General features: G+C 50.6%; 1 protein-coding gene across 2 annotated transcripts; it reads right to left on the reverse strand.

The window, feature by feature from the left end:
- Positions 1 to 7,220: 7,220 nt before the first annotated feature.
- On the reverse strand, positions 7,221 to 14,978 carry LOC139998628 (uncharacterized). Of its 2 annotated transcripts, XM_072032349.1 has the most exons (14): positions 14,657 to 14,978; positions 14,220 to 14,331; positions 13,182 to 13,271; positions 11,800 to 11,904; positions 11,382 to 11,537; positions 11,082 to 11,239; positions 10,797 to 10,944; positions 9,980 to 10,117; positions 9,382 to 9,558; positions 8,710 to 8,865; positions 8,458 to 8,559; positions 7,983 to 8,085; positions 7,662 to 7,721; positions 7,221 to 7,427 (listed from the first exon to the last, which is right to left on the reverse strand). In XM_072032349.1, the coding sequence occupies exons 1-14, from the start codon at positions 14,926 to 14,928 to the stop codon at positions 7,291 to 7,293; spliced, it is 1,914 nt and encodes a 637-aa protein (XP_071888450.1). In that variant the 5' UTR covers positions 14,929 to 14,978; the 3' UTR covers positions 7,221 to 7,290. The 2 variants fall into 2 exon arrangements, with proteins under 2 accessions (XP_071888450.1, XP_071888451.1); XM_072032350.1 differs by lacking the exon at positions 7,662 to 7,721.
- Between the last annotated feature and the right edge of the window lie 1,120 nt (positions 14,979 to 16,098).

Consider the following 16,098-nt stretch of genomic DNA (forward strand, 5'->3'; position numbering starts at 1 on the left):
ATTCAGAAAAATATTGTTACCAGTAGCTGGCTTCAAGGACAAGGTCTATGTGACTGCTAATCACAAGGGGGTTGTTTTCTTGCCGGTGGGGTTGTTTTCTTGTAGTTGTTTGTCTGAGTGCTTTTGACCAATAATCTTGTGTGAGACACTATCCGCCCCTGTTAAGTTCACTATAAAAGCGAGGCTATTCGGGCAATAAATGGGAGCAGCATGATCTGACTCTACTGGTGTCTGTCGTGCTTTCGGCCGTGCATCCTCTAACAGATACCTTCTTAGCAAGCAGCAATATGTTAGATATCATAGATATATGTCAGAAGTGCTATGCTCTTGCACTTGTATCTGAAGAGGAAAGCATAGCCCCTGTAAGTATTTTGTTTGTTTGATCTCTGTTTTACCATATTTCTGATTCCAGTTATGGATTTACAGTGCATCTAAAATATATACGGAAGTCTTGAATTAGTCACAAATGACTTTCCTTTTCTCTGGAGGAACAGATGACTTTAAATTATTAAATCTTTAAGAGATCTTAGATCCATTCAAAAATTGCATATTTCTGCTGTCTTGCTGGATGGGTAGATCACAGCTCCACTGAGTATCTTGTTCTTTCTCACAAACAGAACTGAAAACTGAATTGTAGAGACTTGATGTAGATGGATCAAAGCTTAGTGATTAATGTGTCATGGAGTTTTGGATATATGTTGATAGGCAGTCCAAATAGTTTTGGTTTTCATTTTGAAAAATACCTCGCTCTTAATGGCAAAAAAAGATCTCCATATTCTTCATGTATCTTCATGTTAGATTTTTCCAGAGACCGCAAGAGGTTCCACTTCAGCTACTCAGTCAAGCATCTGTTGCAGTTTCTTGTGCTTCAGATGTTATAACGCTACACATGAGGCCATGCTCCAGGCTAGAGAAATTGTAGTACATCTTGCAGTCTGACTATGGAAATAACAAAAATTTGGTTGTATATTTTGATCTGGTAACAAAGATCAGAATAAGATGGATGCAGTTGGAAGGGACCTGCAAAAATTGAGTCCAAATGTCCTACTGTGAGTCTGTTTTCCTCACAGTTAGGCAATCTGTCTAGAAGGACCATGAGGGACAAAATCAAAAACCATGTGAAAATCCAGGAAAACTACATCCACTGCTTTCCCTTCCTCTACTAAGAGTGTGATCTTATCATAAAAGGATATCAAATTAGTGAGATGGACTTTCCTGAACCCGTGTTGCTGGGTCTGATGGTTGTGTATTAGTAGCAATTAAAGGAAGTTTAAAATACAAGCATGCCACGTGATTGTATTTGATTCTGTGCTCTCTAGAGCATGGGAAGATTAAAAGACAAAGGAAACTTATAATGAAAAAATAGTAAACATTGGAATTAGCTGCACCTATTTCGAGCTTGTAACAAAAATTACAGAGAGGAGTTATCTGTCTGCTTGCAGGAAGGTAACATGCATTATTAGAGGAAAAATTAGTCAGTAAAGGACAGGATATTTCAATTGCTTGGAGTAACTCTTCCTCCTGAGTTGGGAATAAAGCTGTGTCCATGAAAAAGTAGTCAAATACTGGAACAGGTTGCCCGGAGAAGATGTGGAATCTTGCCTTTAGAGATATTAACCTTGGCTTGGGGTAAGGGATATGTCTTGTAGGGATAAGACATCACTGAGCAACTTGGTCTAACTTGTCTTGCTTCAAGCAAGTAACTGGACTAGGTGATCTCAAAAGATCCCTTCTAACCTAAATTGTTGTATGAGTCTGACAGGTATGCTCGTAACAAACTTGCCTACTTAAGTTTAGAGAATCTGCACTCAAACAGTTCTACAAAAGACATAAAGGAGGACTAAAATTCAGGAAGATGCAATTGCTTTTCTTAACTTTTTTTTTTTTTTTTTTTAAAAAAAAACACTACACATGAGGCCATTTTTTTTTTTTAAAAAAAAAAAGGCAGCTGCTTTTAGGGCAGTAACTGTAAAGGTTGTCCTGAGTTAATTTGAGTCTTACATGTCATTTCTCTCTTAGAACAGTTGTATTTCTAAAGACTAAAGAAAAAGTAGCTTTTGGTGTTCAAAACATTAGCAAGCTGGAGAAAATCGTAGCTTTACTTGGTGTTAGTACTACTTTTGTGTTTCAGTCATCTTTGTATTTAAATTTATTCAATTCTTTTTATTAAAGGTTCAACTGCCAGAATTTATTACTGGCATAATGAATGTACCAGAAAATAGAGGCTGTGTGCCTTCACAGGACCAGAGCAATGCAAAGGTAAAAAAAAAAATATATATACATATATATATGTATATAAATATAATAAATTCTTTTTCAATGCTTTTTAGATATGGAAAATTTAATGGAAGATGAAATACAGGTTTCCTTTTCCAGTTATTTCTATTAAGATATTGTTTTTTTAAAGTATATTCAAGCTCTGTATCTCTTTGGTATGAGCGTGTGCATGGGGCAAGTGCACAAATTTATTCCCTGGGAGACAGTCCTTTTATGGCAGGGACTTGACGTAGATTTAATCTGCCTTTAAACAGTAGGGAATACATATTTTTTGCAAGTATATTATCATTCAAATATTGTCTTGACTGAGAGTTAAAGAATTTGCCTGATGCTGCAAAGTGAAATGGTAAGAGAGAAATTTAGGTTTAACTTTTCAACTTAAGTAACGCTTATTTACTTTCAGAAGAAATCTGAGCACCAACTGTAGTGGTAGCTGTGGAAATGCAGACAATGCCGATCTGTTGCAGTAGACAACTGAGGACTTTGTGGGGATACTGGATTCAACCACAACCACCTAAACAGTATCAGTCTAACAGTGTTTGAAATGGTGAAGCTTAAGTCATTTCCAAGCTTGCTTTCCTCCTTGAGTGTCAGTTTCAGTACAATATTTGGGTACAACTCAACATAGTTCCCAACAAGTGAGCAAGCATCTTCCCAGCAATCTGACATCAGGATAAGAGTGTTTCAGTAAAAAGCACTTGGGTGCTTTTCTCTTTGTTACTGACTTTATGCCCTAGATAGCACTTCTACCAATAGGTTCACTTGGTGCTCTGTTTGTGACACGTATAATAAAAATATTCTTGGCCCCTTCTTTTTGACTGCTTACATTTGTCATATTTCCTGTTGAATAAGAAGAAATTCCACAGCTACCAAAGCTTTATATCTTTCCTTTTCTTAATGGCCTTTTCTTGTCTTTGCTTTCTTTGCTTCTGACAAAACTATCAATTCTTAAATTCTGAGAATTTTGTTCTTATAGGATCCTGAACTGCAATATAAGTAATTCTAATTTTATATTTTTGGATATAAGGGTAGAGCTGCGTTGTAATTTAATATAAACTTGAAAACTTTAATCAGTGGGACTTCTGTTATTGAAATCCCAGGGAACCAACAGGGAAAAATTAGTGGATCCGAGCTGGAGCTGGTGAGGTGTTGAAAGTCTTTACTTATTTGAAGTTAATGTAAAATCATCGTGTTTTAATGGTGTTACTATTTTGGCTTGGGATGTAAAAGGGATATTTGTGGAGAGATTGCTAAATAGAAATAGAAAGCCAAGTTTAATAGCTGGAGATACAGTTCTCAAATATTTTGTGAATACTCAAGTATAGTATAAGTAGTGGTATGCCGAGTACTGCGTGCAGTTTTGGGCACCATAGTGTAAGACACAAAACTACTGTAGAGCCTCCAAAGGAAGGCTACAAACATGTGGAAAGGTCTAGAGGGCAAGACAGATGAGGAGCAGCTGAGGTCCCTTGGTTTGTTCAGCCCAGAGCAGAGCAGGCTTGGGGGGGGGCTCATGGTGGCCTGCAGCTCCCTCACAAGGGGAGTGGAGGGGCAGGCGCTGAGCTCTGCTCTCTGGGGACAGCGACAGGACCCGAGGGAACAGCATGGAGCTGCGACAGGGGAGGATGAGGCTGGGTGTTAGGAACTGCATAGTAAGGTTCTGCACCCACAGGGTGGTCAGGCACTGGGACAGGCTCCCCAAGTGTCATGGCACCAAGCTTACTGGAGTTCAAGTGTTTGGGTAATGCGCTCAGACATGGTCTGAATTTTGGTGGTTCTATGTGGAGCCAGGATTTGGACTCAATGATCCTTGTGGGTCCCTTCAACTCTGGATATTTTGTGATTCTAATTTTAACATATTAATCACGCTTGCCTTTGTCAATGCTTCCATAATCGCATCCATAATTATTTTTCGTGTGTGTGTCTTGGGGCTGGGGGGGGGATTGAAAGAAGATCTAATCATTTCTTTATTTCAGAGTAAGTGTCTAAACTTTAAACATTTTTCTTAAAAAAGTTTAATTTTGAAAAGCAAGTGGGGTAAGCTTTTAGATTTTGAGGGTGTTCCTTGTATCCCAAGGATATTTAGTACCTTGGAGAGCTATTGTAACAAGTTTGGAGGATAAGAGGGTGGTGAAGGAGAAAGGGAGAGTGATCGAGTAAGAAAAAATATCTTCCTCTTTCCCCTCCACAGATTGGATCCCTGATGAAAAAAGGCAACAGGTATAATTGCTAATAGTTTCCGAGATACGGTTTCCAAAGTATAGAGTCGACGATGTTACTGAGTACAAATACCAAGTTAGAGTCATGACCAGATATTTCATCTTCTCATAAGCCACTGTTACAACACACAGTACCATAATGATCTGAAACCAGGGCCCGGAGAGGATAAACAACATGACAGAGAGCACATACGGAAAATAATGTGCTATAATACTCAATTTGGAAAACAGGAGCGGCAGACAGAATTTCTAGGTTGGAAGAGACCTCAAGATCATCGAGTCCAACCTCTGACCTAACACTAACAGTCCCCACTAAAACATATCCCTAAGTTCTACATCTAAACGTCTTTTAAAGACCTCCAGGGATGGTGACTCCACCACTTCCCTGGGCAGCCCGTTCCAATGTCTAACAACCCTTTCGGTAAAGAAGTTCTTCCTAACATCCAACCTAAAACTCCCCAGGTGCCTGTCAGCAGGCACGTGGGAGGACAGACCAACCCCCACCGCGCTACAGCCTCCTTTAAGATACCTGTAGAGAGCAATAAGGTTGCCCCTGAACCTCCTTTTCTCCAGGCTGAACAAGCCCAGCTCCCTCAGCCGCTTCTCGTAGGACTTGTTCTCCAGACCCCTCACCAGCTTCATCGCCCTTCTCTGGACTTGAGATTAAAGCAATCAGCATTATGACAAGTAACTATTAAGCAGATCTAATACTTATACCAATTTTAGTTTAACACTCTCTGGTCAGATCTGCCATTATCTCAGCCTTTCAGGCCCCATGTTGGGCGCCAAAAAGACTGTCATGGTTTAACCCGGCTGGCAGCTAAATACCACACAGCCGTTCGCACACCCTCCCCCCTCCCTCTCTGGGACGGGGGAGAGAAATGGAAAGTGAAGCCCGTGGGTTGAGATAAAGACAGTTTAATAAGACAGGAAAATAATAATACTAATAATAACAACAATAAAAATAATACAATGGTGATAATAGTACTACTACTACTAATGTGTACAAACAAGTGATGCACAATGCAATTGCTCACCACCCGCTGACCGATGCCCAGCCTAACCCTGAGCAGTCTGGCCCCCTCCCCCGGCTGGCCACCCCTACATATTGTTTAGCATGATGTCAGATGGTATGGAATACCCCTTTGGCTAGTTTGGGTCAGCTGTCCTGGGTCTGTCCCCTCCCAGCTCTTACTGCACCCCCAGCCGGCCCGTTGGCAGGACAGAGCAAGAAGCTGAGATGTCCTTGGCTTGGTGTAAGCACTGCTCTGCAACAATTAAAACATTGGGGTGTTATCAGCACTCTTCTCATCCTAAGCCAGAACACAGCATTCTACCAGCTACTAGGAAGAAAATTAATTTTGTTCTAACTGAAACCAGGACAGGGGCACACAAGTATCTCATTGGAGATGGGAAGCATCTCCCTTGGAACCCCAGAGCTTCTGCAGGGGGCAGGAGCCCCTCCCTGGGTCACTCAAGTATGTCAGCAGGGCACCCAAGCATATCCCCAGGGGACGTAAGCATTTTCCTGGTGGACCCATGCATCTCCTATTGGCACTCAAGCATCTCACTGTGGATGCACTGAAAAATTCTCCCACACCACAAAAACATCTCCTTGGAGAAGTTAGGATTCTACCTAGAGCACCAAATCATCTCCCTTGGGCACCCAAGTACATCCTTCAAGTATCTCCTGTTGCATCCCAGAACCTCTTTGCGTTACCCAAAAGCATTTCCCCTTAGAAAAGAAGCATCTCCTTGGAGGGAGGACCCAAGCACCTCCCTGGGAAAGAGCAGCATCATCTGTGGGCATCCAACTGTGTAAAAGGGGCACCCAAGAACATCCTTGTAGCACCCAGGCATCTCCCTAAGGGAAACCAGCACGGGGCAGCCAAACACCTTGCTGGAGAACGCAATCACCTCCCTTGAAGACCAAGGATCTCCCTGGTGTACCCAAGCATTTTCCTAGGGCACGCTGGCATCTCCTCAGGGCATCCAAGCACCTTGCAGGAGCACACCATCTTCTCCTGGAGGCACACAAGAACATGCCCAGAGTGCCCAAGCCTAGATTTGGGGCAAGGAAGCACAACACAGGGGCACCCCGGCATGTCTCTGGAGCATGCAAGCATCTCCTTTGTGCAATGTAACAGCTCCTCAAGGTATGCAAGCACGACGTCCAAGGGCATCCAGGCATTTTCCTGGGGACCCGCAGCACTTCCCTGTGGTCCACAAACACCTCCCAGGGGGACACAAGTTTGTTTCCAGTGAACCGGTGCTTCTCATCTGAGGAAACATGTATCTCCCCAAAGCACCCAAACATCGTTCTCTTTGTTCCTGTCAATAACAAACTCGAGCAGTGAGAATCGAAAGCAAACGAGAAACACCTTCCTCGCTTACACACTCTTCTACCTCCTTCCCACAAGCAGCACGGGAGAATGGGGAAGGGGGGCCCAGGCCTCCTGCTCCACTGTGGGCTGCTCTCCACAGGCAGCAGCTCCACTCCAGAGTCTGCTTCTGTGGGGCCTCTCCATGGACTGCAGCCTCCTTCAGGACAGATCCACCTCCTCCTCCATGGGCTCCTCTGGCGGCGAGTCCTTTTTGGAGCCCTCTGGGGATGGTCCTCGCTTGCCTTGCAGCATCCCCTGGGCTCTTCTCACACAAGCTGCCCCTGCAGAACCCCCCTATCAAAACCTGGCCACATAAGACAAATACTGAAGGATACCAAGGGACTGGTCGTGTAGTTGCAGTTTTATTCAGAGAGATCTTCCCCAGGGAAGCTTTGCAGCTCCCTGGCTTTTCACGGCCAGCAGCGCAGTGCTTTTAGCCTAGCCCATCTTGATGCGGGTTGCTGCTGTACTTGACGTTGCAGGATCTCTATGGTCCCAGCTGCCAGGATACGGATCGATGGATGGGTGTCACATTGCATTCGGAGGACTGCGACAGAAAGACACAGAGCAGAGATGCAACCTGTTGACCTACAGAGACCATCCAGCATCACTCTGGACCATGCCAACCCCATCGTATACTTCTAGGGCCAGCAGGAACAGGTCCGGCTAGCATGTCCCTTTGCCCCTGCAGCATTTCCCTGGAGCAGGACAAGGCTGCAGACTGCATGGGCTTTGCCCCCTGTCACTTGGTCCCAGCACCCCCAGCACTGCCCTCATTCACAGGTGATGATCACATGCAGGTCTTCTTTGTCTAGGTCCCTGGAGTGCATTGCAGCAAACGCTAGGAAAAGAGCACCAGTCAGATCCTGCTCCCCATCACAGCCCCTGGTATAGACAGGCGCTGCCCCCCGCCCCCAGCCCCCCTGCAAGCACAGTGCCCAAGGAGGAACCTGAGCAAGGCACACCCCAGGCCCACCTGCATGGGTGGGGGTCTGAGGGAGGCACAGGGCTCCTGGGGGTACAATCAGGGGCTTCAGGGCCCACAGGACTGGGCCTTACTGCCAGGGCAGGGCCCAGACAGGGAAGCAGGGCCTTGGCTTACCGACGAATTTGACAGCCGTCTTTCGCAAGCTGGTCTGATCATCCTCCAGGTATGTCAGGCTCTGCTGCAGGTATCCTTCCACCCTGCTCCTCTTCTGCTTGAGCTGGAGAAAGCACAAGGGCACAGAGCTCACAGACCCTCCCCAGCCAGCCGGACAACTCCCTCCTGCCAGCACCCCCCTTCCCCTTTCCCCCAGGCCATCCCCAGCTCCCAGCCAGGAGCTCTGTGGGGCTGAGGTTTGGAAAGAGTTAGGAGACCGTTCTGTCCCGCTGCCAAGGCCCAGATGGGCTAGGGTCTCCTCCCGCATGCTGGGGGTGGGGAAGGCAGAGGGGCCTGCAGAAGAGCCCTTGGGGCTCTGTGCTGGAGGGAACGGAGCCACGATGCAGCTGCAGGCGGGGGACTCTGGGCTGGAGCAGCCTGGGCATGTCAGACAGGCTTGTCCATATGGGGCCTGGGGCTGTGTGGTTCTCCTTACCAAGTACTCCCCAATCTTCCAGATGTCCTCAGTCTGAGCCAGCTGCTCAAGCGGTTTCCACTTCAGGAACTTTGCACAAGCAAGTAGGATTACTGCAGAGACCTGTGGAGAAGCAGAGGCAGGGAGATGGCACCTCACACACATACCTAAAGTGTCTGATTGCCTGCTGCCCTGGCCCCGCCATGCCCAGAATACCCCTCTGGTGTCAGCACACCCAATGCCCACGTCAGTGGCCAGGTCTGAAATCTGTACCTTGGCCACACTCTCAGTGTTGTCACTCATCCGGAAAAGCAGTGGAATAATGGCCCTGTGCACGGTCTTCTTCATTTCTCCTTTTTTCCACCACAGCACAGACTCCATCAAGTCTTTGAAGAGGAGCATGGAGCATTCTCGCACCTCACTGGACACCTGTTAGGGAGGGCAAAAGGAGGATTTCACCAACTGCCAGCCTCCCCCTGTCCATGGGGAGCAAGGGCCGTAGGGTGGCTGATGTGAAGGGTGAAGCCTCATGTTTGGAACAAAGGAGCTGGAGGCCCGCACAAGGCAAAGCAACAGGTTTCCTGCACGGGGTGCCTGTACCATGGAGTGTGCTACAAGCCAGCCCACTTTTACTGGTAGCTGCACCAGCCATGTCAAAGCAGAGCTCCCCTGGGAAAGGGCTTCGGTAAGGCTTCTGGGGCACACTCTGTCTCCTCAGCTTCTGCCTTTCTGCCTCAGCACAGGGAACTTTTGGCTGCGCTGAGTTGGATACCTGACAGCAAGAAGCTCTGCTGGACTGCAGAGCCCAGAAGACAGCCCACCATAACCCAGAGGAGCAGAGAGAGAAGAAGGCCCTGCCCGAGTGCTGCCCACAGGCCTGGCACGAAGGGCAGTGCCATTTCAGGGTGCCCATCTGCGGGGCTCAGTCACCAACAGCAGTCTTACATCGTTAAAGAGAGGCAGGAGTCTCCCAGCCAGTGCCAGAGCGATGTGGCTGGCCTCCTTCTTCTCCAGATGACGAATCACATTTTTGAAGATAGTCAGGGCCTTCATGTTGATGTGCGTGTTTTCATACTGCAGAGTCTCCATGACTTCTGGCAGCAGGACCTGCACGTCCGTCACCTGTACGGAAAGACACCGTATGTATTTAGTCAAGAGGTGGACAGCCACCCTGGCCAGGATGCTCTGGTTCCAGAGCACCAGCCTCCTGCTCACTTCCTGGCAGCTGCCATGGGAATCTCACCAGCAACCTTCCATCAGGCAATGGCCACGAATGTGGTGATTAAGTAGCTGGGAGAGCAGGGCATGGGGAAGGGAGGTGATGAGAGCAAGGGCTCCGTTTCCCCCCCTTAGTCACCTGCTTTGCACATGTCCCCCAGGGAATCCATCTGGAAAGCTCCTGGGACGCTGCACAGGCAGCCACCAGGCCCCACCGCCACCATCACCCCACCTCCTGACTCCCAGCTAATGACAAGCCATGGTGTTGCCTCCTGTCCCAGCACCAGGCTGCCAACAGGGCTTTGTTTGGCAAAGTCCGACTCACCATCTGAGATGTCTCCGACAGCATGACGAGGGCTCTGAGCACCAGCCAGAGGATCGGCAGGCTGTTAAGACTCAGAAGCGTCAGGAGCTTTTCTGGGTCACGTAAATTCGATAGTACATTTTCAGTTGGATGCATCATCTGAAAAGACCACAGCCGTGAGAGATGGGCAGAGCCTGCAGCATGCCCATCACCACGCAGCTCCTGGCTCCCCTGGCAGCTCAGGGCAGGCTGCGGGGGACATGCACCCAGGTGCCTGTCCAGATGCTCATCCTGGGGCAGCTGTGCCTGCAGAAGAGAACAGGGCCCCTCTGTGCCCTGTGCATGGCACCACGCGGCACCTTTTCTTTGCCTGCTCCTCCTGCCCTCTGGCTGTCCGCAGCCTCTTGCTGCCATGCCTCTGAGGAGCAACAGAGCAGCATGAACTGGCACAAAGCAGGCTACAGGTGCTACTTGTCCCCGGCCTCACAGCCTGCCCAGGCTGTGCAAAGACCACGGCTCTGTCCCAGCCTCAGCCATTGCTGTGATAATACCCCTGGCCCTGCCACTGCTGCAGGTTTCCATTCTGAAGGGCAAGGTAGGGGGATGCCGGAGATGGAGAAAAGTGAGCACTGCCTGTAAAGGGGTAGGCTTCGTCTTTGTGCACAGGGACCCCGTATGGCTGATGTAGGGGGGCTGGTGCTGGCCCTAAGGGGCTGTGTCTATGAGTCCTGGAAGAGGCGACAGGTTGGGGAGGATGGGGCAGGGAGAGGACTGTGCCTCTCCCGGAGGAGCGCACACAGCCCTGAAGAGGAGCAAGGTGTGTTCTCTGGTTACTCACAGCGAACTTAAGAAGGCTGGTGTGCACAGGCTGAGCTTGCAGAGACCTGCACACCCGTTTGTCCTCGAGAACATTCTGTAGCTCCTGCAAGATCTTCTCTGAAGTCATTGGAAAGGAAAGCATCACCTTCCACATGTCCAGCGTAGTGCTGCAAGCCCAGAACACTCTGTTGGCAGGGCTGCCCTGGCCACAAAGCTGTGACCCAGACAAGCCCCGCAGGTCCCAGGCTATCCTGCAGCCCTGGCCCTGACCCGCTGTGTGCTTAGGGAGCTGTTGGGGTGGTACCTGTCAAGTGGCGGAAGGTTGGTCAGCACGCTTATGAGAGCTTCCCTGGGAAACTGGTTAGTCAGTGCCTTCAGTACTAAGAAGAAGCTCTGCCGGAGTAAAGATGTGCTGTCGCTCCTTTTCAGGTTTTCATGGAGGAATCTCAGAATCCTTTCCACCTGGAAGGGACACAGGAGAGAATGTGGCTGCCGCTGGACTGCAGCCAGTTGCCCAGCTGCCACTGGAACTGCTGCTGGGTATGAGAGGCAGGATGTGAGCAAGGGATGAAAGGGCTCAAGGGCAGGGCAATCCGCTGCTTACATCCATCAGCCAGGAGGCAGAGTCTCTCGCGGCCACTTCCAGCGTGAACTTGGCCCACTGATTCTTGTTGTCGTCGATGCAGCAGTCTCTAATGGTCTCAAGTGTCCTGAGGACAATGGTTGTCCTCTGAGAAGACTGGAAGTATTTTCCAATTGGCTATGGAAGGAAACAAAGGATGAAAGGGAGGAAGGGAGAAGGGAAGGGAGGGAGGAAAGACAGGACACAATAAGTCAGAGAGCAGCACCTGGGGAGGGAAGATCAGGGGGAAGGAGAAAGAAAGACCCTCCCTTCAGGGCAGAGCTGTGCTGACGGCCCCCACCTGTGGCCAGCTTTGCCTCACAGGCACCCCTGAGCTGCAGGCTGCTCTGGAACATAGGGAAGGGCAGACGGCCTGGCTGGAGGGTGCCTGTGTCCTTACCTCGTGATGAAAACGGGTAGAAATGAAACCAATCAGCCTCCAGATCCTCTCCATGGCTCTCTCCTTTCCAACTTTGTTCTGAGAGCTCGTGAAGCATAGCAGCACCTGCAGGAAGCAAAGCTGCTGGTGTGCTCTGGGAGCTGACAACTGCTCCAGCAGAAGCAGCACTGCTGAACTCCTGGCTGGAGTCACACCGTTCATTAGGGATTCCCAGAGCTGGAGCAAAGCCCTCAGTGGGTCACTGAGCCATGGGGTCCCTTCACACAAATCCCAAGGCCAACCCTGTAGCCAGGCAAGTAGGCAGATGCCATCCCAGGGAAGGCCTGGCTCCTTCCCATTCCCGCCCCCAGAACACAGTTCTCTGTCCCCTCTCCATGAAGGCTGGCTTTTGGAGCAGTGTCCTGGTTTCAGCTAGGATAGAGTTAATTTTCCTCCTCCTAGCTGGTGTGGTGCTGTGTTTTGCATTTAGGCTGAGAATAATGTTGATAACACGCTGATGTTTTAATTGTCGCAGAGCAGTGCTTACACTAAGCCAAGGACTTTGCAGCTTCGCGCTCTGTCCTGCCAGCGGGCAGGCTGGGGGTGCAGCAGGAGCTGGGAGGGGACAGACGCAGGACAGCTGACCCAAAGTGGCCAAAGGGGAATTCCATCCCATCTGGCGTTATGCTGAACAATTATAGGGGGGGGCTGGCTGGGGTGGGGGGAGCGGGTGCTCAGGGATAGGCTGGGCATTGGTTAGCAGGTGGGAAGCAATTGCATTGTGTATTATTAGTAGTACTATAATCATTATTATGATTATTTTCCCTTCTTTTCTGTCCTAATAAACTGGCTTTATCTCAACCCTCTGGCCAGGTTAAACCACTGCAGGCAGAAACGGCCTGGGTTTATGCAGTGCCACAGGGATACGTCTACTTGGAGGACAGGAGAACAGAGTTTCGGGGCTGGGCTCCTGTGCAGGATGGGCAGGTCCCAGGAGAACTCTACCCCATTCACACCTGGCAAGGAAAACACAGGGGACAAGGAAAGCAGGGCGATAGCTCCAGATGCTGCCAGTGTGGTGCACAAGGGCAGGGCTCAAATTCTCTCAAATCCACCACTGCTTTGGTGCAAGGAGAGCTCTGCGGGCAGAGGAGGCCCAGGAGTGCTGCGGGGAAGCTGTGCTGTGACACAGGAAGGACATGTGGAGGGCAAGGGATGTTGACGGCAGCCAGGGGACACCGGGGCCCTAGAAGAGCTTGGTGGACAGACCCTGGCTCCCCTGAGTGTGCTGGGCACAGGCCTGGCAGGCGCTATGGTCTGTGTGCATGGCACAGGGGGCACTCTTCACTGTTATATGTCACCTCATTCTAGGGTGAGGAACAGCCACTGTGAAAACTACCAACCTGCAAGATCCTGTACAAATTCTCCGGTAAGCTGGAGGCAGGAGGTCTGATCAGCAACGTCTGCAGCATGATGTCCATACTTTTCAGGGTCTGCAAGAAGGACAAATCTTTGTGTTGTCAGGCTTTCAGTGGTCCTTCACAGCTCTAAGAGAATGTGCTAAACTCCCCCTTGTACTGGGTTTACATAGCACGGTTTTGGAGGTCTGCAGGGGAGGCCTCTGTGAGTAGGAGAAGCAGGAGCAGTTAGTTTGGGGGCATCTGCTACCTATGGGAGACACATGTTGGAACAGTTTGCTCCCGACAGATGGACCCCATGGTACGGAGCCATATTGGAGCAGTTTTTGAAGAGCTGCTACCTGTGGGACGCCCACACAGGATCACTTTGTGAAGGATGGCATCCCGTGGGAGGGACCCCACATCGGAGAAGGGGCAGAGAGGGACCGTGAAGGAGCAGTGGAGACAAAGTGTTATAGACTGACTGCAACCCCCATTCCCCCGCTCCTCTGGGGGGGAGGACGTAGAAGAGGGTGGATGGGGGAAGGCATTTCCAGGTTTTTTTGAGTTACTGCTCTAGCTTGTTAGAAATAGGTAATACATGTTATTAATCTTCCTACTCTGAGCCTGTTTTGCCCTTGATGATAGTTGTTGAGGGATGTCCCTTTCCTTAGCTCAACCCTTGAGCCCTTTCCATCGTATTTTCTCCACTTTTCCCTTTGTGGAGGGGAAATGAGAGAGCAGTTGTGGTGGAACTCAGATGTCCTGCAGGGTAAAACCACCACATTCCTTACTGCCAAGGAAGGACAGCTGCAGCTCTGCGCGCTGCCCGGTGGAGGCCTCAGGGCAGAAAAGGTGCTGTGTGCAGACCAGGCCTCAAGCGCTGGATACAGCCAGGCAGACGGAAAGGGTGAGAGGGATGTGATGGGGTGAAGCAAGGCTGAGACCCTGCCCAGCAAGGATCTTCAGCCATCTGTAAATACAGGCAAGCCAGGAGGTAGCTCAAAGAGATATGGGGGCTCCTGTAGCTCACCCAGCACGTACCATATCGTAGAGGCAAATGTCCAGTTCCTCTTTCGGAGGAAGAAAGAACACGCTCTTGAAGGATGCAAGTAACAGAGACATCATTTCATCCTCCAGCACCACCTTCACTGTGCTGCAAAGAGAGGGACACTGGTGTTGGCAGCAGTGCCTCCATGACAAAGGGAGGAGGACACAGACCTCCCATAGGCAGAACTCCAAGGGAGGGATGGGGAGCCCTGCTGGGATCAGTGTCCTTCTCCATGAGGCTGGCCGGGGCAAGAGGGTAGTCCTCACACCTCCCAGCAGAGAGCTTCAGTACTCCCTTTGTCCTCTGGACAAGCCCTGAGCAGGGGAGAGCAGAGGCGCTGCCTGGATGGCGAATGCCTCCTTGCCAGGGTCAGATCTGCCAGGACCATGCGCTAGGGATATGCCAGCTGAGCCAAGGACAGGGCACATACCTCAAGGCAGAGATAGCAAGCATGGCTTGCTGCCGCACCACTGTGCACAGCTTGTCCCTGGGCTCCTCGTCCAGCAGCACCTGCAGAGCAAAACCGGGATGGGACCTGGCAGCCGTTGATACCCAATGCCAGCAGAGCCAGCACTGCTGGGCAGGACGAGAGGAGCCCTGGGGTCCCCAGCCCAGCACCGGCACCCAGAGTGCCCCCTGCACCTTCCAACACTGAGGTCCCAGCAGCATCCACAATCTCACAGGGAGCAACTCAACGTCCATGCATTTTGTCCCCAGTCACCCCTGCCCAATGCCCAGGGAGCCTCGCCACCTTCCCCAGCCTGCCAGACGTCCCCTCACCTGGATGTTCTCTGTCAGCAGATTTCTGAAGCAGAAGGTGTCCAGGCCCTCTAACAAGCCCTTCTGTTGTGCGGTTGTGAACACAGTGACGATGTTCCTCAGGAACTTCATCTTCTGCACATCATCCTGGCAGCCACAGAGATACCAAGAGGGAGCGTGAGGGGGGAGCCACAGCCAGCAGGACCGCAGCACTGTGGGGTGCGGAGCTGTGTGGGACGCCTGGAGGGCAGCAGCTCTGCCCAGCCAGCAGCCCTCCAGCAGCCTGGCAGCAGAGCCGGGGCATGGCCAGGACATGCAGGCACAGCCGCCATGGAAAGGGCTGCTCTTACTCTTTCTTTGTTTTTGATGTAGTCCTTGATGAAGTCCACAGCTTCCTCTTCCTCTTCGTACACAGGTAGCCAGCTAGCATCTAAGACAGAAGGAGAGCAAGGATTACTGTAGAGGGGCTTCAGGATGAAGCAAGGGAAGGGGGCACTGGCTTCAAGCAGGGGGTGCGGCTGGCCCCAGCCCTGCGCACCCCAGCGTAGACCCTCACTCACCAGACTGCAGCGGCTCCACCTCGCACACCTCAAAGGGCTCCAATACAGAGCTGCTCTCCTGGGAGCTCTCACTCGCTTCCCAGGCCACCCTGGGGCGGCTGGGGGGTCTCTCCTCCATTGCGAGTGATGAGAGAGTCAGGAGGGCGCAGGCTCGGGACAGCCACAGGCAGTGCGGAAAGACGTGGGCTGCACTTGGGGGCTCCTCGCCAGTCCCACTCGCTCCTGTCCTATCCCCTCTCTGTCCTGACGGACACTGGAGGGGCCGTTGTGCCAGCACCGGCTATTGCCAGATGACACTGGCCTGTGTCACAAAGGGTCCTCCTGTGATGTCATGCCCCCGGCTGGGTGATGCTGGCTCAGGGCCCTCCCTTGTTCTCAGCTCTTCTCAGGGCTGCTCTTGCATGCAGGCCCAGGAAATGGCTCCATAAATTTTAATATTGTCTTGCAGTTGATGCTATTTTTTTAGGAGCCAAGGAAAATGGGAGAAGTTAATGCACGCTCAAGGGTTTTACATCTTACTGCGATCAAAAGATCCAAGCTGATTGCAGGCTGA

This window comes from Anas platyrhynchos, chromosome 38, assembly GCF_047663525.1.
Source record: "Anas platyrhynchos isolate ZD024472 breed Pekin duck chromosome 38, IASCAAS_PekinDuck_T2T, whole genome shotgun sequence".
In the NCBI taxonomy this organism is placed as follows: Eukaryota; Metazoa; Chordata; class Aves; order Anseriformes; family Anatidae; genus Anas; species Anas platyrhynchos.

What these genes read in the sequence shown, in the direction of transcription:
- LOC139998628 (XM_072032349.1), bottom strand. Translation starts at nt 14,928, where the DNA reads ATGGACGTTGAGTTGCTCCCTGTGAGATTGTGGATGCTGCTGGGACCT. An exon ending in CTGCCTCCTGGCTGATGGAT is followed by an intron (nt 11,240 to 11,381) that starts GTAAGCAGCGGA and finishes TGTCCCTTCCAG; the next exon opens with GTGGAAAGGATTCTGAGATT. An exon ending in GGAAGATTGGGGAGTACTTG is followed by an intron (nt 8,086 to 8,457) that starts GTAAGGAGAACC and finishes TGCTTTCTCCAG; the next exon opens with CTCAAGCAGAAGAGGAGCAG.